This window comes from Vitis riparia, chromosome 8 (assembly GCF_004353265.1).
Source record: "Vitis riparia cultivar Riparia Gloire de Montpellier isolate 1030 chromosome 8, EGFV_Vit.rip_1.0, whole genome shotgun sequence".
Classification (NCBI taxonomy): Eukaryota; Viridiplantae; Streptophyta; class Magnoliopsida; order Vitales; family Vitaceae; genus Vitis; species Vitis riparia.
This window is the reverse complement of record NC_048438.1, coordinates 19,286,087-19,313,617: the sequence shown is the minus strand read 5'-3', so window position 1 is coordinate 19,313,617 and position 27,531 is coordinate 19,286,087. Positions and strand designations below refer to the sequence as shown.

Here is a 27,531-nt window from a genome sequence, read left to right as displayed (position 1 = left end):
TAGGAAAAGGAAGCCGTTGGTCTATAGGACTAGTCAAAAAACGCTCCCTTATTTTTCCAATCTCGCGACTGTTGAATAATTTTCAACAAAGACTTTAGAAAACTTTTTATTGACTTAATAACGTTGCTATCATGCCAATAAAAATAATTACAAAATTTATGAATTCTTTAGTGATATAATAAAATTTGTTTATGATAAAAAAAAAAAAAAAAAACTCTTTTGAGTTACTTTTTGAAATGCTCAAAAAAATTTAATTCATTTTTTTATTAAATAATTTTATCATTTTAAGCCACAAATAAAATTACAAATACAAAAATCATTATTTTACTGCAGTTTTAATCTTCATTTTTACAAAAATAAAAATAAAAATAAGATATCATTTTTTTTTTTAAATTATATATATATTATTTCTTTTGTTTTCGAGAAAAAAAATTTTCATTCTTCACTTTATTATTTTCGGGAAGACACAAACAGAAAGAAAAAAAATAAAACTTTTTTTTTATATAATGATGGTTTTGAACACCCAAGTCCGAGCCCAACTGCCTCCACTTCCATTCATTTTTTATTTTATTATTATAAATCTTCTCCTATATTGTTTACAATCATTTTTAATAGCTTTTTTTAATCTTTAATAAAGGTATAATTCTTTATTTAAATAATATTAAAATGATTGATGAGGTGTTCGCAGTACAAATTGATCATGAATAAATGAATGATTGATATAATAAAGCATTTTGGTGAAAAGATCTGCACGTGCATTGACCATTTTCACGATGGAAAAAAGAACACGTAGTTTTTCCGTCGCTCCATGGAATAATTAATTAAAATAAAAGAATTTCTACTATGTGAACATCCTCATGGACTTGTCGTGGACGCAACAAATGGGAACCTTTTTTAAGATGGAAAAAAGAACACGTAGTTGTCCCGCTGCTCCATGGAATAATTAATTAAAATAAAAGAATTTCTACTATGTGAACATCCTCATGGACTTGTCGTGGACCCAACGAATGGGAGACACCGATGGGCCCATGAACGGCCAATGTTTCATTATTAGTGAATATTTGAGAGTCCATTTAATTATTTATTTGATATATATATGATATGTAATGATACGTATTTTTTTATTCTTATGACATTAAAATATATCTAATTTATATAAAACGTAAAAAAAATAAAACTTTTTCCACACACTTTGTAAGGATTAAAAATTGGTTATCCCATCATTTGTAATAATCCATAATTAATTATACAGGTATTGTTTGTTTTTTATCCAAAATAATAATTTTAAAACGTATTTACATGACTTAAAGTTTATTTGATTGTGATTTTAGAAAACATTTTTAATATAATTAAAAAAGATAGATGTTTGATAAAATTTAATAAACACTTCTAAAAATATAAAAAATCATTTTTAGTGTTTAAACATCACTTGTTTAATTTTATTTTATTTTTTACAAATATTAAAAGTTTGTGATTTAAAAAAATATTTTTAACATTTAAATCATTCTATTACTTGAATAATAAAATATTATAAATATTAGAAATATTTTTAAAAATTATTATCAAATGAACTTTTAATATATGACTCTTCTAAAAATATTTTTACTAAATAAATTTTTATATAAAACATCAATTCACTTATCCGATGTGTTATACATATAACACTTTAAAAATAAATAAATAATTGATTAAACAATTGTTTAAGTGGCTACCTTAAATGTTGCGTGAAATATTTTCATTATGTTATTTTAAAATTTTGAAATTTAGGAGTTCATGAATAATTCATATTTTAAAGGTAAAATAAAACAGTTAACGTTGTAACAGGATTTATAAATTAATGTGATATATCATATAACACGAAAGTTACTTGTCAAATATTAGAGGCCGTGGCCCGTGGCTGCTAAATAAATAAAAGGGAGGAGGAGTGGCCCACGCTGAAAATAATCAAAATTCTCATCTGCCCTCCTACGAAGCATTAAATTCCAGAGCAATAAAAAGGAGTGAGGCCAATACAAGGGGCCCACCTCTCTTGGATAAGCTCCACCAGCTGTCATTTCAATCCAAAACTGAAATACCTGCATCCATACCTTATGATTTTATACATGTTTCCATCATTAGTCTTTTCAAATTGTATTATTTTAGTGTGTTAGGAATTAGGACATATTTTTTATTTTTTATTTTGAATAACATATATATATATATATTATTATAAATATTATTCCTCTTAAAGACTTAATAAAATTTTAATGATTTTTAAAAATTGATTAAAAATTGGAGTTACTCAAAATTTTTAAAGACATAAAATAAGTTGATAAAAAGTGGAAAAAAATAAAAAATTAAATTAAATTAATAATCTTTTTTTCATATCTCACCTCAAACCCGTTTAACTCGTGTAATATTTTTATATAAAAATTAAATAATTAAAAAATATGTGAGTTACATATTTTATATATATATATTTATTGTAAAATTAAATATGAAAATTTTATTTTTCTTTTGAGTTTGTTTAAGAAAAAGTAAAAGCTATTAGATTATGTTTGGTTTCAACAAATATTAAAAAAAAATTATTATTTTTCATGTTTGATTGTATTATGAAAAAATTATAAAAATAAAATATAATTAAAATTTATTAGAAATTAATGTATCTTTTAATTATTTAATTTTTATATAAATTAATTAAAATAAGTGAAATAAACTTTAAATAATATATAAATATAATTTATTGACTTTAAATTTTTTTAGCATCAAAACATAGGGTTATAGTAAATTCACTTGAATGAATTTGTTAAAACTACTAATAAGTTAATCAAAAAGAAAAATAGAAAAAAAATGACATTAACTTTTAAATATTATTATCTTATTTTCAACTTCAAGTCAAAATTAAAAAAAAAACATAAAATCTTAAATGATATTTTTTTTTCAGGTAAATAAAAAAAGTTATAATATAAGGTATTTATTGTATTTTATTGAATAAAAAAAATATTGGATTTTTTCTATAAATATAAAAGTAACGCATTAATATCAAACAATAATTAATTCAAATCGATCACCATAACTAAATCAAAACTTTTGATAAAAAATTTATTTTATAATCCTTCATTTTAAAACCTATATATAGATACTTAAAATTGAAAATAATATTTATGTCAAAAATTGATTAATTTTTTTTAAAAAAAGTGTTAGATTTTTAATTTTAAGGATTATTTAATATCTTTTAACTAAATATTTATTACATTAATGACGTGGGTACGTTATAAAAATCAAATATTAAAAAAACATGTACAACTAATTTATGGCTAATATAATGAATTAAAAATTATGAATAAAGTAGAAAGGACAATCCACTGTAAAGGCGTGATAAGTTTAGCTGTAGCCTGACCCGCATACGGAGGAAACACGTGTACGATACGGATTTGGTGTCTTATGGAGTTCAATTCCGGAATCTTATCCCACATCTTGAATCTATTTTATTCATTGTCATCAATTTTTCCGACTTTAACCGTTTTTTTATCGATTTTTTTCCTTGAAAAAATCGAGTTCCACACATTCACGTAAAAATAATCATAAAATAATTTTTTTTTAAAAATAATTCAAGTTTTATATAAGTTAATGTAATACCTAAAATAATCAAATATAATACCTAGAAAGATTAAAGATAATACATATATAGTAATATTTGAATTATTAAAGGCAACATATTTAATAAAAAAATCATATAAAATATTAATTATTTTTAAATTATTAATCAAAATTTGTATTTTATAAATTTTAATTTTTATTTCATAGTTTTTTTTTACATATAACACACTTTTCCCTTTTTCTTTTCATCTATTAGACTTAGATTTAGAAATCGGCATAAATATATTTTTTTTAATACGTAATATTTTTATAATTGACACTAAACTCATATGAAGATTTTTTAAAATGTATATTTTATCATTATAATTATCATATTATTTAAATATTTTTTAATTAAAATAAGTAACTTTCATTATAAGTGGATTAAGAAGTTGACAGGAGTTACTTATTTGACTATTTTTTTTCAAACCAATTATTTACATAATAGTTACATTTAATTCCCGAAAATTTTAAGGGAAAAAAAACAAAAAATCAAAAAATAAAAATTTTAAGTTTTTATAATTGAATTTGTTTATTAAATTTTGTTTGAATTGAGTTTTAATATATGAATGAAAGCAAAAACTCATTATTATGCAAACCAACTGATCTTATTGTATCTTGATGATTGTCCTCTACAATATTATGATTCACCTACCCAGTACATCTCTAAAGAAGCATTGCTTTCCTATCAATTTTCTCTTGTACCAAACACAACAACGGAATTGAAATCGAGGTTCCAAACAACTTTAAAAGCAATAACTAATAATCTTTATAATAATAATAATGATGATGATGATGTACACGATGTACAATAGAAACCTACAATGAATTGTAAAAGAAAGGTCAACGAATAAGACAATCAAATAATTAAAAATAAAAATTAATTAAATTTTTAGGATTTTTTACCAAATTTGGTATTATATTAAATTATTAATTTTTAAAAGAATTTAAATTTGTAAAATTTAATTTCAATATGTATTGCCGATCTTTCATGTGTATTAGTTGCTTCTCGAGAATATTCCAGTGAAGCCCATAGAATTGGAGTGTTATTATTGGAAGATGAGTCATTGTCTATTTCGGGACTCGCACGCTTTATATTAAATATCATTAGGTTTTGCCGTCTTGGACTATTCACGTACCTTCAGCATTCACTTCTTCGCAAAACCCATTTTATATATATAAAGATATCTCAACTTCTATCGGTTTCTCCGTCTTCATCTCAATTCTATTTCTACCTACTGCTTTCAAGTATGAAGAAGACCAACGTCGTGGAAACGACGTCGTTAGCAGTCGGCTGCAAGGGCTGATTTTGTATGGATCATCATCATCATCTTCGATCGTGGGTTGAGCTCTTCTCTAATCAATCTCCACTAAGTTTCTGCGCCACTGTAATTCTGCCACGTCTCATGTAAACAAGTGGGTCCCAGCACTTCTGAGTGGGTCGCAGCCGTGAAATTGCACGATTCCTTACGTGAGGCTGACGTGCTTGTTACGTATCTTTTTTGATACCTGTTTGGGCTGGTTTGTGAGTGAAATGGGCTGCACGGCGAACAAAACAAATGGGCCAGCTCTACCAGGCTCGACCCAAGGTTGGTTTCCATCATGACTTTTGAGTCCATACACAGAGCCTCAGGGAGTGTTTTGTAACTGTATTTTTTATTTTATTTTTAAATTTAAAATATTTTTTAAGAATAATTTTTGGGAACTGTTGTTTGAATTTTACATAACAAAAGTCTATTTGAAAATATAATTTATTTTAATGTGTGTTTTAATATTTTTAAATATATTTTAAGAATAATTTTTATATCTAATGTTTTATTTTTAATCATTTTATATATTTACATAATTATTTTTTAGAACAATTAGCAGAAAACAACTTAAATATATTTTATGAAAACACCATGTTTTCTATTAATAGAAAATATAAAATATTTTTTTTATTGTCAAATGTTTTTTTTATTTTTTTATGCTTTTTATTGTGAAGAATAAAAAATTATCATAAAAAATAGTTTTCAAATAGATCCTTATTATTCAATGCGCAAATAAAACATTTTAAGTAGATTATTCCGATGAAAATAAAAAATTACTTTCGAAACTGTTTTCCTTTTAATAATTTCACAAGATTTTTTCAACTATGTTTGATTTTGAAAAGTATTAAGAAAATAAATTTTAATGAAAATAGTTTTTTCTATTTGATTTCATTATAAAAAAATAAAGAAAATAAAATATAATTAAAAATCTATATATTGTAAAATTATTTAATCTTTATATAATAAAAAAATAAAATAAATATGAAAATAATCTATTGATTTTAAATTTATTTTTTATTTTTCTTTAACTTTTCTTATCTCACATTTTTTGAGAACCAAACGCCTTGAAATATTTAGCAAACCATTTTCTTTTCGAATTGCCGGAATCCAGAAAACCGCAAGCCCATGCAACGTGAGTAGACCCAGTGATCTGGGCTTGGGCTTAATGTTCTCATTTATTTATGAGGCTTTCCCCGCAAGCTGGGTTTTGTTGTAATGTATTACCATGCCCAGCCAGGCCCGGCCCAGCCCAGACCAGCCCATGCCCAATTCATATTTAAGAAAAGGGAAAATCCTATAAAATTCTTTTATCTTCTACCATATAAAAAAATAAAATAAAATTGAAAATTACAAACAATAATGTTATGATAGTCGATTAGAATAACGTGAAACTTGGCAGCGAAGCCAGTAAGCTGTTTCCCACTGGAATTCAATTTTGACTTTTGTTCTAAGAGGGTCAGAAATGTAATTTTGAATTAAAAGAGCATCTGCAAACTTCTCTGAAGGCGGCGCTGAGAATCAGGACCTTCTCATCAGTCATCACTCACTTTTTCAATTATACGAAAACAGCCCCCAAACTTCCCCGAACTACAAAATTGCCCCTCCTTCAAACCCAACCGAGGTTCAAACTTCAAAGTCGCCACAAGCTCAGTGGCTCTCTTACAAATGTTGACAAGTGTAATGGCTTGTATTTCATTTACCTCCCTCTGCTGACTCATATTATCATATGTACCCCCGACCTTCTGCCCATATTTACTTTCATGACAGAGTTGCTAAATTTCATTTACCTCCCTCCGCTTACTCATATTATCATATGTACCCCTGACCTACTTCCTGAGGTTGACTGGGCATGGATAAAATTCAGAAGTCAAATTATGATTCACACTATCTAAACTTCGTGGGATGAAAATGTTAATCTTATAAACATATTGACAAGATTTGTTAGAAAAATCAATTGGGAGGGTTGAATGATTCAAATTTCCTTCCAATTCTTCAATATTTTATCATCATCATATTTCCAAATTAAGAAGATGTGATTTTGATGGGGTGGTTAGAGGAAAATTTAATAATAAAGGGGAGAGAAATGAAAATAGGAAAAAAAGTAATAGTTAAAAGGGGGTAAGAAAGAAGAAGAAGAGTATAAAAATGATGGCTTTGAAAAATGGAAAAAGTGGAGTGGAAAAAGACTTGTGGAAGGGATTGGAATGATCTGAACGTCACGCCACTTTCTCCATTTACCCTTTAAAGAAAGAAAAGAGCTCAAAATCCAAGGTGGGTGAATTGAAATTTTGCTGAAGTTGGAGAGAGATATGTAATTAATCTTGAAATAATATAATTTATGCTCACTCGCACAATCATCTGTCCAAAGTCAAGAAAAGGGAAAAAAAAAATAAAAAAATTCAATTTGTTCTTCAAAATCTCCACAATTAGGGGTTTCTTTCAATTTCCGCTTCTGGGTATTTCTCAATTCTGGTAGAATTAGGGTTTCCAATACTGATTGATGAACTAGGGTTTTTTCTGTTCTGTACTTCCTTTTTTATCTTCTCACTTCGATTTTGAATTTTATTGGGTTGGTTGGTGGGTTAGGTATTTGACGAAAGACTTGGGGTTTAGAGGGGTTTCGTGGTTTTCTTGGTAGGATGTACGGACAACAATAATTTTTGCCTATTTTGAAAGGTTATTTTTGGGGGTTCTGATTTGGTTTCTGTGTTTTCTTTTTGTTGCTGTTGTTTGCTGTCTGTGAATTTGTAAATTCTTTGTAACTGTAAGGAATTGGAGTTGATGAAGTGAACTGGTTAGAGAGGGGCTGGTGGTTTGTGATTTAGGCGTTCCTGGGTACGGAATATTTTGGTTTTCTGAAGGGGTTAAAGGGGTCTTTTTCTTCTTCGGTTTTGTTCAAAGAGTGGAGAATAAGGTGGTGATGATGTTGATTAATGGGTAGTAGAACAGTGAAGGTTGGTGCGGAAGATGTTAGCAAAGTCACGCCCGGGATGCCGAGCTTCATTCCTCAGATACCCATATCCAATTCCATGTAAATTTCATTTTTCTGATCTCGTATCGTCTTTTTGCCATTGAATAGAGGTTTTGGTTGTTGTTTATTATACTTGCTTTTAAATTTTCTCATGTGAGAATGGTACTTTTGCTCTGAGGGCTCAGCTATGGGTTTTTTTTAGCTTATGGTTTGCTGTAAGAAAACCATCCACAATCTTAAGAACATTGAAATATTTGTCATATGGATGTTTTTCTCGTGGTTTTATAGTCATATTGAAGTATCCGTTCATGCCTGAAAAATACTTATGTGCTGTGAGTTTGAACCTCATGTTCTGCCATTGAGTAGGAAAATTAAGAAAAGAAAATATCTAGAATATAGTATTTTTTTTTTTTAAATAATAATAGTTTGGAACCTAAGAAAACAGAACCCTCAACTCAGCTGACCTTAACTAGTTGTGGTGAGGTTTGATTTCGGTTAAATGAAATAATGATGGGCCTCCTTCATGTATTATGAAGTTAATATGTTGATAATTAGGGAAGAATGGATGCTAGAACAATTGCAAAGCTTGAGGTTGTGTCATTTAGAAGAGCGTGTTTGGTCACTGTATAAGTGCTGAAAATTTTTAGCTGACATAATTGGCTTGATATATCCTTATTGTTGCTGCTTAAATTATTCAATCAAAAGCAGCCTTAGGCCAGTACAATTATTTCAGGGCAGAGTTCAAAACCCTGGCCATACAAGCCAGGTAGCAGGGTATACTGCAGTGGGACTTGTTATCCCCTAGATCTTTTTGTATGGAAGAGTTGAAGTCTGTTTATATAATATATGGTTCCAACAGGGGACTAGCCATCTATGCTATAATGTGACTTTTCTCTATCTCCCATTGAAATATTACTGTAATTAAGGTTGGTCACAGGCCTTTTTTTTTTAGCTAAATGCTTTGCTTTGATTGCCCTTTGAGGGCCTTTGAATATCAATTTAGACCCTTTTTACAACGTATTTTGGCACCTTGTGGTTCACATCAAAGTATTTTTTGTTAGAAGAGAATCAAATAATTTTTTTTAATTGATAGAAATATGGTGCACCCTGCAATTCTGGAAAGGCTGAATAGCCCACATTTCTTATAAAAATAGCTTTTCCAAAGAATTTTTGAGTCTTGTTGCTTGAATAATTAAACATGCATGGGAGGTGCATATGCATTAACGTCATACATATATTATTGATGTAGGATTTCTAATCTTACGGCGTAATGGATCTTATTTTTTATCACAACCTTTAATGTGTACCATTAGTTGTTCGCCAGAAAACTTGTTTTTTTCTCTTGATACCTTTACTACTTCAGGAAATATATTTTCCTTTCAGTAAATAAAAAGATGGAACGTGTTCAAGCATCAATAGATGAAACATGTAAAAGCATAAATTCGTTAAATAAGATCAATAAAATTTCTAATAGGTCACCTACAAAAGCATAAGGTTCCTACCCACATGTCACAGGTGTTGATCCTCCCCCCAATATCTTCCTCAAGTGCATGCATTAAAAAAATTGGTTCTTCACTTAATGATTTACTAGATATTCTTCCTGCCATTATTCATTTTATAGTGGATAATTTCTAAATTAGAATAAAACTCTTGGTAATGGATTTATGTAAGGGCATGACAAAATGTAATCTCTTCATTTGATGTATAGTACATTATCTGGTGAAAAAAATTTCCGTGATTGGGAAGTCCTGCTTTAACACAATGGCATTCTTTTTTACGACTCCTTATACTTGCCTTTTCAGTTTTTCTTTCTGCATTAGGAAAATTGATTTACTGACTGGCTTTTGACATTTGTAAGCCTTGGAACTTATTTGTGCTCATGACTTCTGGGTTTCAGTGGCACAGAGGGAAACAATATTCGCTCTCGAATTTCAGATTTTGGGGCGCTGGAGCAGTCCCTTGGATTTCGTATAGAGGATGCTGTTGATCTTAGTAGAAGTATGTATTTAAATCTTAATTTTGAATGGGGGAATTGAATGCTGGTTGTTCAATCTGTGCTTTCTTGGTGGATTTTGTTGAGTTTTTTGAACTTTTATGTGACGTTAGCTATATCTTACGTACTGAACTTGAGTCTTTATTCTTCATCTTAATCAATTTCTTTGAGTTGTAGTGTGGGTCCCATCGAATTGTGTGCCCATAACCTTTTTTATTTCATATTGGTTGATAAGCCTAATAATGAACTTTCTATGCACCAATATTGTTATTCGATAGAATTCAGTCCCTTAGTGCAAGGTGCGGATAGCATGACCACTAGCATGACCACTACTATATAGCCCTTGAGTTCTAGCCCAAGGAGTAAAGGGTTGGGGAGGGTTTGTGGGAGGTTCTAGGTTCAAGTCCCAATGGGGACAAAAATTTACCTATCAAATAAAAAAAAGAAAAAAAAAAAGAAAAAGAAAAACAAGACCACTACTATATAGACACTTTAATCACTAACTGCAAGGTGCTAATGACATAATTAATAAATAACACTATGTACTTGTTTAAAATTTCATGTTGTACAGTTGTACTCACTGATATCTTCAAGCAATGATTTTGTTTTATTCAAAATAAATAATTAGATTGTGCAACCCTTTTTTTGGGGGTGATGGTGAGGAGTGGGGTGTTGGTGTTTGGGTTTGTTCTGGTTTTGGGGTTTTGAATTGGGTCTTTTGGAGAAGGGGGAGGTCATGATTGGGGGTCTAAGGTACTAATGATATCTCACATTTTCTTGTCTGATCCTTTGTGTGTTTTTTTCAATTATTATTATTAGATTCTGTATTCAATTCAGCAAAGCCGAGTAGCCAGGCACCAAGTACCGACCTCCAATTTGGCGCTTTAAATAAGGTGAATTAAATCTTCCCTTAATGGTTCTGTGCAATTCAGTAACTTGCTTACTCTGATATAAAATCATCTGCTGCTGTTGTGATATCTCAGACATCAACAGTACAAAAAGAACCACAACAAAATATAGCTTCTGTTTCTGGTAGTCATCGTGAGAACTGGGGAGAGTCCAATATGGCAGATGCCAGTCCTAGGACTGATACCTCAACAGATGTGGACACGGATGACAAGAATCAAAGGGTGATGTCTCTTGCTTTTATCATTCAATGTCTTGCTGCAAAAGGAAAAAAAAAGAAGTTGATTTTGGAGATTTTATTGATCTATGGTGTTCTAATGATGTGGCTGATGCTCCATGTATTGTTTTAGATTTCAAACCTATTGGCAGTTTTTGTTGTTACCTATAAGAAAATTTTCAAATAGACATCTTCTCTTTTCTGTTGGAATATTTGGTTGCTCTTAAATGTTGTTTATTAAATTTAGTGCTTTTCATTTGCAGTTTGAAATGGGTCAATCAGCTGCTCTTGTGGCCTCTGATTCGAGTGACAGATCAAAAGAAAAAGCCGGTGATCAGAAGGTTAAAATTTAAATTAGTTATATTTAGATGATACAGCTTAGCATAATAATGTTCTTAATTTGTTCCTTTGATCAATATTCTTCAGACATTACGCCGGCTTGCTCAAAATCGTGAAGCTGCCAGAAAAAGCCGATTAAGGAAAAAGGTAGGTCCTGTTATGAAATGAGTTCACCTTTGATGTAGACATCATTTTCACTGTTATGTTGCACAAACTGAGTTTCTAAGTGTTGGATAGTGTTTTTTTTTGGTTATGGTTTATTCTGTCTCATTTTCACTGTTATGTTACACAAACCTGGGAGTGCATTGTGTGCACTAAATCCCTTTTTTCGGTTTCTTTCTTTAGGCATATGTGCAACAGCTGGAGAATAGTCGGATGAAGCTGACCCAACTTGAACAAGAGCTCCAGCGAGCCCGCCAGCAGGTTTGGTTGTGTTAGCTCTTTAGTTACGTTCACCTGTTACTATATTTTATATTTTGCATTTTTCAATTTTCATCCTAACAGATATATGTGCCTTTTTTTTCATACACTTCTGTTGATTTCTCTTCACTGTAGGGCATATTCATTTCAAGCTCAGGAGACCAATCCCATTCAATGAGTGGAAATGGTAAACCTACTTCTTTTATTTGTCCTTCATTTGTTTGTAATCCATGCACTTACAGTTTGGGGAAATTGAGCATGGTAGCAAAGCCACTAGACTTTGGAATGAGTTGTTAACTTTGTTGCATGAGGTCCATAAAAAGTTAACTTCTGTTTGCTAGTTATACCATGTGTAAACTACTGACAACATATAATGGTTGGATTAGAAGTTAAATCATAAGACCAACCAAGCCAAGCGGAGCCTGATGCTTGGCTTGGCTTGATGCAGCACCATCTCCAGGAGAACCTCCACTAGTGATTTTAAAATTATAATCTTTTGGACATAAGACATACACACATTCATATTATTTTTGGGCCAGTTTGTTGCCATTACTATTTAATTGTTTGGTACATAAAGTTGAATATGTAATTTTTGAATCAAAGTAAAAACAAAACAATTCGCCTTATTAGATTTAGACACATGTCCATATCCCTTTGACATGGAGGTTTAACAGGTAACAGTTGGCTGTGTCCTTCTTTGTAGAAAACAGAGTGCAATTGACCAATATAATCAGTTCTTATGTGAAATGGGGAAATTCATTGATCATGCAGGTTTAACGTCAACTGATCACAAGACAGTGGGACACTTCAAATTTTCTTTCATCTGTATATGACATTTATGTTCTTTCCATCTGTTCTTCCTGATCTAGATGAGCAGGGCCAAAATGTTGCCCTTTGCTAGATGGATCAATTAGACTCCCTTCCCATGAATATTTTATCGGTGATCTAGTCACTTACCATAAGAATATAAAGGTTTATTTTTATTGCTAACTAATATAGAGGAACGTGCTGTGAATGCACAAAGAATCTTTTTTTTTTTTTTTTTGATAGGCAAACACACAAAAAGCATATATTAGAAAATGGCACCTTGAGGCTGACCCAAAAGCATACAAGGAGTATACAAGAGGTGCCAAAGGGCACAAAAAGAAGAGGAAATACAAAACCAACTTAGTCCATAAAAAAAACTGAGTAAAGGAAGAGGACCATCATTTACAACCGACTTAGTCCACAACCAAAGGTTACATACAAAAGAATTTTTCAACCTATGAATCGAAAGCTCTTCATTATCAAAAGTAATCCTATTTCTTTCCTTCCTAACCGCCCAAAAAATACACAAAGGGGCTGCCTTCCACACCCTTCTTACCCAAGTTAAAGCCACGCCAACCACTAAGGGTATTTCTAACCGAAAAAGGAAGGACCCAAGTAACACCCAAAAGAGCAAACAATAACTCCCATAACACTCTTGCCTTGGAGCAGTGAATATGATCAATTGATTCTTCTTCCTCACAACAAAGGAAGCATCTGTTAGCTAGAAACCGACCCCTCTTTTTGAGTTGATCCAAAGTTAGCACCTTACCCCAAGAAGCTTCCCAAGCAAAGGATTCCAAATAATGCTGTTCAAGAAATGAACAACTCTTCTTGAATGCACAAAGAATCTTAATGTGGTGTAATGACATTATTATCCTTTGTTGAATTATCGATTTTACTAAAAGCTTAAGCTTGTAGGATTTGGGTCTACAATATGTATATATTGTACTCTTTAACACCCTCCCTCTTGTACGGTCCTATATCCTCACGTGTAGAGACACTTAGGTTCTTTTGCAAACAACTACAATCAGGCTTTTTTAGATTTATGCGTAGGCTCAATCAATTGGGGAAATAAACATGCAATAAGGTTCAAACACATGACCTCCCGCCAAACGAGGCTTTAATATTATGATGAATTACTAACTTTCCTAAAAGTTTGAGCTTGTAAGATTTGAATCCACAGTGTATATTTTACTCTCATAACAACTGTTTTTTTTTCCTTGATGGATATTTTACCATCTTAACAACTTTTTTCATGGAAAACAAGATAAGAGCATTTACAGGAATCAAGAGAAAATTATGCTCCTTTCCAATTAACATAGAGAATGAAGAAAATGTTTTATTTGAGTTGGGACACTTGCTCAGAAACACATTTAGAGCCTCTTAACTTACAGTTTCTGGAATGCACAAAACACTAGTTTGTTGAACTATGGCTGGAGACAAGTGCTATGGTCCATATGTTTCTTATCTTTATATATCAAAAGATGTTGGATTGGTTTCCCATGGAAAATAAGATGTAATGATGCAGGTGCCTTTTATTTTAATTTTTATCAAAAAGTAAAGCGATGGCTTGTTAAAAGAAAAGGCACCTGCATCATTCCCCATTAACTCATCCTCCAAGAGAAAAACAACACAAGTCTGGTGCTCTACTGTTGGTCTTACCTCACAGGTCAATTATGTTGGTGAGAATGCTTTGCAATTGATATGTAAGGCGTTGTAAAATGTGGCTTCCTGAGAGAGGAGCAGGCGGTTAACGATTTTTAAGCATCATATGTGATCCTAATGGTCTAGGCAGCAAATTACACTCATCTAGACTTGTTAAGTTTCATTACCCTTGGGGCATTCGATAAGACCATTTTATGTTGCATGCATTTTGATGATGATTGATCACCATGTTTGGGGCTAGTTGCAATAACTTTCTTGGTTTTTAGGCATGGTGTATAATCAAGAGAAAGCTTTTATTTTTATTTTTTCCTGTTTTTGGTTAGTAAACTTGATTTTATATTTATTTTTGGACATTGACATAGTACTAACCCATATGCTTATTATTGATTTTTCTATTTATTTTGTGACTGGTTTTAAGCATTAACTTAGCATTAAGTCGTATGCTTATTACCTATTGTTCTGTGCAAACTCAGTAATATAATTTATCTTGGTTGTCTTGTTTTGGCTGTGAGAGCGTCACTAATGTTTTTGGCTGTCACGGCCCCCATCGGTTATCTGCATATTCTTATGTTCTCTGTGTTTTTTTTTGTTTTTTTTTTATTTTTAATTTTAATTTTTAAAATTTATTTATTTATTTCTTTGGAATTAATGTCTCTTCTTTCATATGATTTCATTTCCAGAAAGATTCATAGAATGAGGAATGTCTTTTTGATTGCATTCTTCTGCAGGGGCCTTGGCATTTGATGTAGAATATGCTCGGTGGCTAGAAGAGCACAACAGGCAAATAAATGAACTGCGATCGGCTGTCAATTCACATGCAAGTGACACTGAACTTCGCACAATTGTGGACAATGTTACAGCACATTTTGACGACATTTTCAGGTTGAAAGGCATTGCAGCCAAGGCTGATGTCTTCCACATCCTGTCAGGAATGTGGAAGACACCTGCAGAACGGTGTTTTATGTGGATTGGTGGTTTCCGTTCATCTGAAGTCCTCAAGGTGAGAATTGTTTCCTGATGATTCCATCTATTTTACTGTTTACCTTAAAAATAACATCTACTATATGTTCCCTGGATTAAATTGGGATTTTGGTTAAATGTTTGTGTGTGTTAATGATGGAAATGCAGTAGTGGAGGAAGGGGGTGGGAATGTGTGCAGGGTTTTTTTTGGAGTTTGGTTTGGAAGATTGGGAATCTCTGCTTTGTTAAATTAATGATTGTGAACTGAAGATATTTGGCATTCAAGGTGTTACTTTCTGAGATGGGAATATGGATTGGATGGTGGATTGTGGTTAGTAGGCCCTATAATTGACTTTGCAATGAATTGTTAGAAGTACAATGTGGTGTCAATGGTTTTTTGATCAATATTTGGAGGGTGATTACTGGAATAAGGAAATGCATTTTTGGAATTTTTTGCTGACATTCTCATTAGATCACTATTTATGCGATAGGAGTATGTTTGGACTTTAAAAGGTGCTCTCAGACCCTCCACTTTGTTCTGATAGAATTGAGTTCTGAGATGTACTAGCACTGACATGTTCTTAGCATGTAAACTTTTCATCTTCCATTCTGCTCTATAAGCGGTTGAATGGTTTGATGTGATAGTGCTCTTATTTTATGCAATCATTATATGGAAAAGCTTGTTGGTGTATTGTATAATTATCATGTATGTCCCAACTAAGTTGTTTGGCTAGGTTTGCCAAGGGATTGGGACAGTTAATGATACAGACCTGTTTAATCTGGTCATTTATGGGCTCCATTATGCGATCAGATAATCAAAAACAGCTGGATTTGGGTTTGAACTCTATATTTTATAATCCTTTTGCGTTTTATTTGTATCCTAATTTTTCCCCAGGTTAGGAAGTTAAACTTGGCTGCTGATGCATTTTTGTTGTCACTCTCTTCTAGCTAATATTCCCCACGGCATATAAGTTCTTGCATGTGTTTTTTAATTAAGGTATGAGTGTACGTCTAACATTGTAAATCTTACAAATTTAAGATTTCCATATAGTCTCAAGGAAAAAAAGGATTAACATCTTGCAAACATGTCTAAAAATGGTAAATATTCTAATGCAACAAAATACATATATTTTGTTTTAGATCTGGTCTGGTTAGGTTCAACCTGTCCCAAGTTTGAACTGCATGCGTGGGATTTAAATAACAGTGAAGAGGAGGATGCTTGTGTTTTTAAAAATCTGTTTCCTTCTTATCGGTAGGTATTGTGAGACAAGACAGACACTCCATAAATTATGTGAAAATTAGAAAAGAAGTGTGTTGAATTTATCTTCTTCTTCTTATATGTACCAAAATAACTGTGGCCCTGTTGGTATTTAGAAGTCTTTCCAAGTGACTCCAGGTTGAGTGGTTAGGATTTCAAGCCAGCTGTGGGATAGCATGCATTTAATAAAGTTTAGATTTTCAGAATTTCTTATGCATGGCAAAGAAGCAGCATATGCTATTGGTAGTCATGAAAGGATTGTGGCTAATGAATGTTTGACTATGAGAGTGCAGTCAATCAAATGATTCCTCCAAAAAAAGGTAAAATAAGTGAAGAAAGGTTTTTGATGTCCAGTGAGGAATAACAAGAGAATGAAGTTCTCTTATCATAACTTGAGGAGCAGAAGAAAGGGAGGTTTTGATATATTGGGCAAACTAATCCTATATGGAGATATGATCAAATGAGGTATTGAGATGTGAATAAAAATAGATCCTCCTTGGGAAAAAGAAGTAAGATTCAATGATAAAGCATTTTATTGAAAATTCAATGGACTGTAAATAAATGTGTTTATTATGAATAATTCTATTTGCATATTTGTATGTGTATTAATTAAAATGTAAGTATTATTATTATTAAGTATTTTATTTGAGTTGCCTTGTATTTTTCAGTAAAGAATTTTATCAAAAGCAAAGCTTTTTAAAAAAAACTTAGGCTGAAAAAGCATCTAGTTTCATTTCTGGCAGTGTGTTTCACAGATATGTGGGTGGTAGTAAAAGTATCTATTATCTGTCCTTCAACCGTTAAACAAACGACAAATTTAGTGCTTGTTTGAACATGCTTGTTTTCTATTTTTAAAAGTAGAAAATGATAGTAATTCCTGGACAAATGCAAGAACTTTTTTGAGACTTACCGTAAAAAGATAATGACTTTTAGAAACTATTTAAAAAAAATTTGAATTGCATTGTGCATCAAAAAGATAATGACTGTTAGAACATGCTTAATCATTTGCTTTTGTGCATTATTCTATATGGTCTTGTTTTTGAATAGCATTGTCATTGATACAGCTTCTTGTAAACCAATTGGAGCCTCTAACGGAGCAACAGTTGATGAGCATCTACAACTTGCAGCAGTCATCCCAACAGGCGGAGGATGCTCTCTCCCAAGGGATGGAGGCCTTGCAACAATCTCTGGCTGAGACGTTAACCAGTGGCTCACCTGGCCCATCTGGATCATCAGGGAATGTGGCAAACTATATGGGCCAGATGGCCATGGCAATGGGTAAGCTAGGGACTCTTGAGGGATTTCTTCGTCAGGTAATCTCCCTTTTAGTTTAGTGGAAGTTGTAAGGAATGAAAACTTGAATGCATCAGCAGTGGTGGCAAATAAAATTATTTATTTATTTTTTGCTATCAAAATGTGGTATCTTCTTTGTTTTTAAAAGTGTGTAGCATTTAAAAGTTAGTGTTTTTTACCACTGGATGCCAGTGGGCATGTTTCTGTTCTTTTGGGACCTCTGGTTCAGGACAAATCCTGGTTGTGCAAAAAATATATTGTGAATTTACTGAAGAAAATGTTTCCTACAAAGTGCCTTTTTTAAAGACAACCTTTTGCATATTCACCATCATAAACTTCATCAAACCTTCTCAGGGATATCAAATCTTCTCGTTGTTTCAGCAATTGTGTACGTGGGTTATATTGGGCCACTGGATAACTTATGCCTTTTTCTATTGTGAAGAGCAGTAAAATTTACGATATAAATTTTTCCTGTCTTTTTTCTTAGTCTTTTTTTTTGGACAATTATCAGGCTGATAATCTGCGCCAGCAGACGCTACAGCAGATGCACCGTATATTGACAACCCGGCAGTCTGCACGTGCTCTTCTTGCAATAAATGACTACTTCTCCCGACTTCGAGCCCTCAGCTCTCTGTGGCTTGCACGGCCACGGGAGTGATGTTGTATGAGTATCAGGATCGTTTTTAGAAATATGGCCTCCTGCTAGGGAATCAAAAGGCTCACTTCCAACTTCGGAGTCCTTTTGGGACCTATACATGGTGCAGGGAGGCTTTAGTGGTGGTTTCAGCTCCATCTACACATGTAACATGAGATATGTTCACTGGGTAGTTGTATGCTTGTTTCATATGTTCAGTTAGGTGTTGTATTTTTATTTCTTATGTCTCAGACAACAGTGCCAATAATGTGATCATGTTTAATCTTTATTAAAACTAAAAAGGAAAAATTGTAGCAGAAGTTGGGTTGATAATTTAGATTGCAGTTATTGATTTGTATACCGTAGACCAGGTAAATATTTTTATTAGTTGTTTGGAATTTTTTGCTTTTGATGTAAGAAAACTAGCCTCATTATTAATGTCAAATTCCAAATTTGTTCTCATGATGCATTGAAGCCAAAATAAATTTGCAGGACAATGCGGTTTGAAGAGTGAACCTATTCAAATTCCAAATGTGGGCTTAACGTTGTCCTCCTTGGCCCTTATACCTGAGCCTTATACGCGCTTGGATGTAGCCGAGGGGTGACCATGGCTGAGAGCGGCACAGCCTTTTGCAGCACCAGCCCAAAGGCCTCATCCATGTTGAGCTCATCCCCCTTTGGGAGCTTCCAGTCAAATGAATGTACCAGCGTTCCCAAGGCATACGTTACAACCTCAATTCCCATTCTTATGCCTGCGCACATCCTTCGCCCTGCCCCGAATGGTAGGAGCTCAAAGTCATTCCCCCATGGGCTGATTCTTGCATTCTTTTCTCTCAAAAACCTTTCTGGCTTGAACTCCTGTGGATTTTCCCACACTTCTGGGTCGCGCCCGATTGCCCATACATTGACAAAGAGCCTAGTGTCTTCAGGTATGTAGTAACCATCGACCTCACAGGCATTGGCTGACACCCTTGGAATATTGAGTGGCACTGATGGGTGCTTTCGAAATGTTTCCTTGCAAATTGCTTCCAGGTAGGGGAGTTTTGGAACATCCGACTCTTGAAGCAAGCGATTCTTTCCAATGACTCGGTCCATCTCTGCATGTGCGCGCTTGAGCATGGTGGGGTTCTTTAAAATCTCTGCTAGCGCCCATTCAATGGTGCCCGATGATGTATCAGTGCCAGCAATAAATAAATTCTGGACAATGTTTCAAAACAGCCATAATAGTATCAGTAGGCTACTCGATGCAAATGCAAAGAAGTTTTTATGCTAAGCACATGTGAATCAAAGCTTACCAAGAGAAGGGCTTTGATATTGACCATGGACAGCTTCACGCCGCCGAATACTCTTGTTCGGTCATAACAACATCGAGGATATCTGGGTTTCCCAGGCGCTCATGGGCAGTTGCCGAGTGCTCCTCGATCATCTTTGTGAGTAATGCATCAAACTTGTTGTGCAAAAGCTTCATTTTCCCCTCAATTCCCTGCAGGTCCATCCACGCAATCGATGGTATGAAATCACCAACATTAAACAACCCTGCCAATCTCATAAGCTCAACCACCATTTCCTTGAAGTCATTAGACTCCGACCCCTGTGTCTCAAACACTCGACGACTCAGACTTTTCTGCCCAATTATATTTGCAAGAGCGCATGACACCATCTCAGGCACCACCACGGGCTCGCCCCGCCTGCTCAACTCACACATGGCTTGGATCATGTGTCCAATCTCGGCTCCCCTGATGGCACCCCAATCTTTGAAAGACTTGGCACCCAGCATATGCAAACTGGTCAGCTTCCTTAGCAAGTTCCACCGTGGCCCAATGTCTGCAAACACAAAATCTTGTGCTTCATACGCGATGTGGGTGGCACCTGCATTCGGTGGACGGTTGGAGAAATTTAAGTCCAAAGTTTTCAAAAAAGCTCGAGCCGAATCTGGCTTCGATGCAACCACCACGTCACATGTGCCCAGCTTTAGGTACATGATGGCTCCATACTTTTGAGCCAACTGGGCAAGTGCCACATGCGGCATGGCCCCTAGGAGCGGCAAGCAACCGACCACTGGCCACCCTCTGGGTCCTGGCGGCAGCCGCGACTAGACCTAGACATGGAGGTTATGCGTTTAACAAAAAATTTTGTCACTAGAAAGACCAGAGCTGTGAAGAGGAGCTCATCAATCTGTACCATTGTGTCTACTGCCATCCCTCTGTTACTTAGCGTTAGATATTGCTCGGGTGACCAGGTGAAAGCACCTTAGAAATAGATGTATCAGTTCATTATGGTTTTTAAAATACCTGGAGGACTATGAAACTCAGAGAGCCAGAATTTTAGGTGTATCACGTGTTCATTTGATTCTACCTACCTGTTTTTAGATGTACCACGAGACTTTGATCTACCGGAACTTCTTTTGTCCCTTTTTTTTTCTTGGTCTATTTTCCTGTGATCTATGAATTTTAAGTTGGTTGTTATTAAATATAATAAATCAAACATTATCATAATAGGACATATATTATTAAATGTAACATCGCACATATTGCGTTGTCTGCCAAAGGTAATCTTAGTAATTTATTTTATGTTAATGAAATTAGTCGGTAAATTTGATAATTACTTCATATTTTTCTTTTTTAAAAATCTTATATTTTTATTTAGAATTTGAATTTATGATTTTTTTTCAATATATAAAACATTTATTTTTATTTTAAAATTAGTACTTTCTACTCTATCTTTTTGTAAAACTTTTGCTAATAAAAAGAAGGGTTCCATACACATTGCCCTATTAATTCCTTAAATTTAAAATAGAACATATTGATATCAATACTTTTGTAACTATCCGCTCCTAACCGTATAGATATTGTTCACTTTTGACTCAAAGAGACCCTCACGGTTTTAAAACACGTCTATAAGGTTACGAGGAATCTATACTTATATAGCGCTATGAATTTTCCCTCTTATCCAATGTGGGATGTTATAACTTTACTTTTTTTTCATTAGACAAGAGACGTTAATTAAGGATAGATTTGTAAATTCCCAAACTCAAAAAGACCCAAATAGCTATTTTCGAATAAAAATAAGGGACAATTGTGTTTTGGACCTAGTTGGACCCAAAAATTAAGCTTTGGTCCATATAAGTTCACTATTTAAACCTAAAACCTAAGGCTATGTTTGGTTCCCGGAAAATTTGAGGGAAAATGCGAGGGAAAGAAAATACAAAGGAAAAGTAGAAGGAAAGAAAAAGCGAAGGAAAATAAAAAAATAGATTAAAAATTGATAAATTATTTTTTTGTTACTTCAAACTCATTTTATTTATTTTAACTCATCAATATAAAGATTAAATAATTTAAGAATATATAAGTTTTTAATTAGTTTTAATTATATTTGATTTTCTTTGATATTTTTTTATAGGACAACCAAACATGAGAAATCATTTTCCTTAGCATTTTTTTTCTTTCCTTTGTATTTTCCGGGAACCAAACATAGCCTAAAGGAATTGTGAAAATTGAGAAAAATTATATGAATTTTTTTATGTTTTCAAAAATGACATTTATTGACTATAAAAAAAGAAAGTAAAAAAACATTAATTTAAATTTTATTCTTTTTGTAAACGTCAATAAAATTTAATTTAATTTAGTGATTTGGAAAAAAATACACCCTTTTTCCAAAAACTAAAAATAAATTATTATTATTATTATTATTATTATTATTGAAAAATCAACATCTTGGAAAATATATATATTTAAAATTATGTATGTAAAAAATAACTAAAAATATGTCAAAATGATTTTTTAAAATGATATATTTTTAGAATATGTTTTTTTTTAAAAAAAAAAATAGCTTTCTAAAAATAATAAATTTTCAGAATAATTATTAAAAAAAATTAAGATTAAAAATTTTGTCAAATATTATGGTAGAAAATACTCAAAATAGTATTGAAGGGTATATTGGTCTCTTCACATTTTATATCATTCCCATCAATTACTCAAAATAGTATTAAAGGGTATATTAATTTCTTCACATTTTATATCATTCCCATCAATTATACAATTTTTATAGGTCAAATTTTAATATTTGGCTTTTTGGATTTGAGAATTTACAAACCTACCCTTAAGTAGTCAATCACGTACACAGCACGTGACATTTATGTCCAGTAAAATTAATATCATTCAAGACAAAGGTGGAGTGGTTGTAATTAAGAGGTTGAAAATGTGTTGGATTTTAAATCTAAGAGGCAGTGTGCAAAACAAGGGATTTGTGGACGTGCAAAGGGTATTAAATCCTAAAAACAACATCAAATACTATTGTTTTTAGAGATGGTATGGTAAAGTTTTCGTGATTTAAGGATGGTGTTGTCCGTTGGTTATGAAAAAAGAGTTATAAAAATGAAGAAAAATTAAATCATTACGCTGGCGAGAGTAACGGAGAGGAAGGGCCAGTGAAGCGACCAAATCACGCAACCCCGGTCACCAGACTCACCACCCAGGTAACCCTAACCCTCTCTTCCTTCTTCTTCTCGTTCTTCTCACCTTAAAACCCTAATCAATCTCCCACACAGTAATTCCTGAAGAAAATTAAATTAAATTTCTGAAATAAAAATCCGAAGAGCAGGGTTTTTTTCTTTTTTCTTTTTTCCAAAACTGGATCATTTCATTATTTCCATTTGGCTAAAGAAATATCAATGGAGGATTTGAGGTGGTGTTTTTTGGTGAATCGAAGGAAACTATTTTGGGTTCGGACGCGGGAATTCCCGGAAATTGGAGTTTGGTTTTCCTCACTCTTTTTTTTTTTTTTTTTTTTTTCTGAGAAGCAACGAGAGCCCAAAGATTCCAACTTGCTGTTATATACCGTGATTTCCTTTATATTTTTTTGGGGGTTTGGGGATAGGGTTCTTGATCATGAGCTTATGATTGCAGAATCAGAAGCCAAAAAGCAAGGAAAGATGCCGCATAGAACTCGACCCATGACAGCCCTCTTGGTGTTTACTGGACTCAATGTTGTTTTGGCGTCAACCATTACTCCAGTCTATGATTTCGTCTGCTTCCTTCCATACTGGGAACGAAGGGTATGTATCTTAATTCCATTTTCTTTTTGCAATCGGGATACATATGCTAAAAGGACTATAAATTTTGTTCATATGGGTGAATGATAGCACTTCTAGTATTGCTTGACATCTCCCAGCAAAGGCTAAAATTTAGCTTCTGAGAGGATGGTATGGCTATAGGGAATTGCAAAATGTCAACAGCTTGATCATTATCATTTATTCTTTCTGTCCTTGATTGTTTATGATTCATGACATATGTATAAAAAACATGGAAATTATTCCTATCGGTTTTGTTTATGTGTGTGTGTGTGTTTTAAAAATTTTAATTATCAAATTTAATGATGATAGAGACCTCTAGATTGCTTGTGAGTGGGTTATATTTTGTTCATCCAGGAAGCTCCCTTCACCTAGCCTTGTGGTTGAAGTATGGTGAGCCAGATTACTTTGGACTTAATGATAATGGATGATTAAGGAGCTCTATCGTTCTCTAATTGTTTCCAGCAATTACATTATGTAATAATGTCCAGAGCCAGCAATTTTTTAACCATTTTTTTCCATGGAATCATAGGCTCTCAACATACATTGGGTAAGCAACATTTAAATACCGAGCTGAGTCTTCTAATCCTTCTTCAGAAGGTTTACAAAGTATTTGCACCAAATGGCTGTAGTTCTCTCAGTCCAAATAGGTAGATTTTTAAGTAGATTCAATATTCAAGTTGTTTCTTAAAATCATGTGAATATGGAGATTCATGCATTTAAATTCTTTTTTCCTCCTTTTTTGGAGATATCATTCACACTGATCTTGTAGTGATCTGCCACCATCTACAAAGTCTCTGCAGTTTCATATGGTTTTGGATGGGTAAGTTCAAGTGGTTGATGATGGGTCAGACAATGATCCTGAATAAGAACCTGAAAGGTAATTTTGCCAGCTAAATAAAGAGGCAAAAGAATGGCATGAACTGTTAGAGAATTTTAGACATGTAGCTTAGATTTTGAGTTTTGATTGATAACAGTTGTCTGTGTGGATATAATGCAGTATTTGCTTCCAACGGATAAGTGCGTAGTTTAAGGAGAAGCCCCATGGGTGTTTACCAAAATTATTGTTGTCCAATTTCTTCTTTTTTCCCCTTAAGATAAAGTTCTGGTAATAAAAGTGAACTTTGTATTCAGTGGCAAGTAAACTGGTTAGTTTGATGAGAACTTCTGCTTGCCAATGAACTGTGTCTTTCTAGTCTCTGCTACTAGGACCAAAACTTTACAGCCTTTAGGAACTTAAATATTTTTGAGAATGTACCCCTTAGCTTCTTTCAGATCTAAATTTGCCAAACAGCTCAAAGTAGCCCTAAGGTCCAAATGTTATATTAATGTGTTAAGATATTTTTAGTCTTGTACATGCTTAGCTTAAAAGGAAATTTTCATATTTTGAATTTTGAATTTTTATTGTTATATGGCTATGGCCAATTTGATGTGGACTGCCAGGTCTGAGCACTCCAGCAGTTGAATGATTTTGGGAACCTTCTTGGTCATATGATCAACCTAAGTAGATTAATGCCTGATATTCATGTGTACTACTCTGACATCTGCTCTAGTCCAGATTTCAACATGTTAGTGCATAAGCTATCTCAGCATGTGTCACAAATAATTTATAGTATTATTTGTTGCATAATTTTTCTTAGAAATTTAACTTTTTTTTATAATTACATATTCATTCAACTTGTTGTTCATGCAAGTTTGATCAAATCTCCATCCTCTCTGTGCTCAAATAAGTTATCCTCTCTAATTATCATAAATTAGTGGTTGATGGAGGACCTAAGAGTCTAAAGCAAACTGCAAACTATTAACTGTGAATCAAACAGTGTATATAGAAACTTGGGTATCAGATTGCCCTTATGAGGCATCAACAAATTGAACAAGAATACATGCTATCTAGAGCCATATCTATGTTTGGTTATTCAAACTAAAATTATTCTTAAGCACGCTTCAGAAATAAACATTTTTTTTCTTTTAATCCATATGGAGCAACATTGCTATCTATCGTTTTTTATTTTTTGGGGGAGATTCAAATCTAACCCATTATGATTCTTGCCAAAAAAAAAATCTATATCGTATAATTAAGTTTTTATTTACCCTTATCTCATGTTTATTTGCTTATGTTGTATTTGCTGCAGCGAGAACGACGACGTCAGGAACGTGAGGCATCTTTAGTGCACTCTTAATCAACATAAATGGGCCTCCAGGGTCAGTTGTTCATTTAATATATATTATTATTGGTGTTTTGTGCTATGGTAAATCTGTTTCTTAGTGCTCAAATTTAGAAAGAGATGGATAATAAAGAAAAGAAACCAGCGCATGCTTACCATGGATTATCTAAATTGTAAATAGTCAGTTTTACTGTTTGCAAAATGTAAAATGCCACACTAAAGTTAGCAGGTCTGGGTACATGTGTCACAACTAAACAAATTTTTCTTTGGTGCTACAGTATCATTTTTCATGGTATGTTGTGGTCTCTATTGGGGTTATACTAAGGTACCTTTGAAGGAAGGCTAATGTTGTAATTCTATCATGTCTTCCGCAAAGCGTGGATTATTCATTGTTCTTCGAGTAGAATCAACTCTACTCATGGTAGAAATGAACCCCATTAGAATTATAATTACACCGAATAGGCCTTTCAATTAACATGGATTGTATATATCATATTACCTGTCAAAATATTGTCCAAGTAAAGCACTTGCCCCTCTTGAGCTTTACATTTTTGTGTTTGAGGCAGAAAACAGTTTTTTCAAAGGGAATGGTTACCTTGCTTGGAAATGGGTTAGTGTAAGGCAACACTTCTTTTGTGTTTGCTGTAGCCAACTGTCTATGCTGTGACTTGAAGCATAGGCACTGTACTTAGATCAAAGCTCCTGCATGAATCCTCACATAATAAGTTCATATTCTATATGATTGATGATGATATCTGAGGATGACTCCCTGATAAATTCGTGGATGCTCTTCATAGCACCATTTGAGGGAGCTCAGCAAAATTTGTTTCTTAGGAGCATATGTATGTCTTAAGTAATTTATTCACGGACATGTTACTTGTATGTTAATTTATGCTATTGTGAGAATTTTGTAGGAGTGGGGCTGAAGGTAGGATCTGTCAGAGTGGGCGGACCCAGATGAAAGGCCCAAGAAGAGAGTGAAAATGGGTTGGGCTTTAGTAGGCAGTAGTGGTTGAACCTTGCTGGAAGAAAATCCACTACTTATTTTTGTACAAGTGGAGCCTTGAGTGAGGAAAGCATGACGCTCCCGAAGACCTTTTGCCTTTTCACATTAATACTGTTGATGATCTGAAACGGACAGTTTCTAATGAAATTTTGGTGCCAATAAGCTGTTGACTTTGAGGCTGTTACTGGATTTGGGTTTGGATAAAAACTTGGGTGGTTGGAACTTCTACTCAAATATGATTTGGGTGTGATAATGAAGGATGTATAGGATTCCAAACTTTAATGCTCGACCGGTCCCTTGTGGGTTGGTGGTACTACCACCATGAAGATACTGGCTTAGTTCAAGAATAGTGAAAAGGGAAAAAAAAAGACATTATTATTAATTCAATGGCCTGATCCCAATAATTGATGAGAAAAAATTGAAGTCCTTTCAATTTTTAATATATTTTTTGTAATATATATATATGATTTTAATGACATTATTATTATTTATGGAAAATCTGAAAGTGAAGATGAGACCAAATCTGAAACCCAATTGAAGTGCCAATCATGGAAGGTACGCCGTACGCACAGGCCATGTGTACAGATATTTTAGGTAAAAGGGGGGTGACATGTGACTGCGATATCGAGATTTTCTCAATTATGATACGCGCTCGTGTGAGTGCGCGTGTCGATGGAGCCTTAGAGAATAGAAGATCAGACCCCAGCATCGGTTGGAGTCACGCTTTGTCTCTAAAGCATGTGCCCTCTACGCTTTCCCACTCGCATGTGCACTTGTCCCACTTGCTCGCTCTCCCCCCCTTCCTTTTGCTTGCTTTCTCCGCCATTCGCCAATTCCCCTCCTCTGCTTCTAACATATCATCTGCTTACGTGACGCTTTCTCATTCGCTCAATTCTTATTA

At 33.2% G+C, this 27,531-nt stretch overlaps 1 protein-coding gene, 1 long non-coding RNA gene and 1 pseudogene across 2 annotated transcripts; 2 read left to right on the top strand and 1 right to left on the bottom strand.

Moving 5' to 3' along the window:
- The first annotated feature begins 7,231 nt into the window (after nucleotides 1–7,231).
- On the top strand, nucleotides 7,232–18,749 carry LOC117919858 (transcription factor TGA2.2-like). Its single transcript, XM_034837134.1, has 11 exons — nucleotides 7,232–7,959; nucleotides 9,797–9,897; nucleotides 10,712–10,785; nucleotides 10,876–11,022; nucleotides 11,279–11,356; nucleotides 11,442–11,501; nucleotides 11,700–11,777; nucleotides 11,910–11,961; nucleotides 14,975–15,246; nucleotides 17,529–17,777; nucleotides 18,269–18,749. Exons 1-11 carry the CDS (start codon nucleotides 7,862–7,864, stop codon nucleotides 18,413–18,415), a joined length of 1,356 nt encoding a protein of 451 aa, XP_034693025.1. The 5' UTR covers nucleotides 7,232–7,861; the 3' UTR covers nucleotides 18,416–18,749.
- A 56-nt stretch (nucleotides 18,750–18,805) lies between these two features.
- On the bottom strand, nucleotides 18,806–20,686 carry LOC117919857 (annotated as a pseudogene).
- A 1,968-nt stretch (nucleotides 20,687–22,654) lies between these two features.
- On the top strand, nucleotides 22,655–26,864 carry LOC117920561. Its single transcript, XR_004652263.1, has 4 exons — nucleotides 22,655–22,865; nucleotides 23,296–23,444; nucleotides 25,592–25,661; nucleotides 26,539–26,864. It is a non-coding gene; the product is annotated as an uncharacterized LOC117920561 (long non-coding RNA).
- The last annotated feature ends 667 nt before the right edge of the window (nucleotides 26,865–27,531 follow it).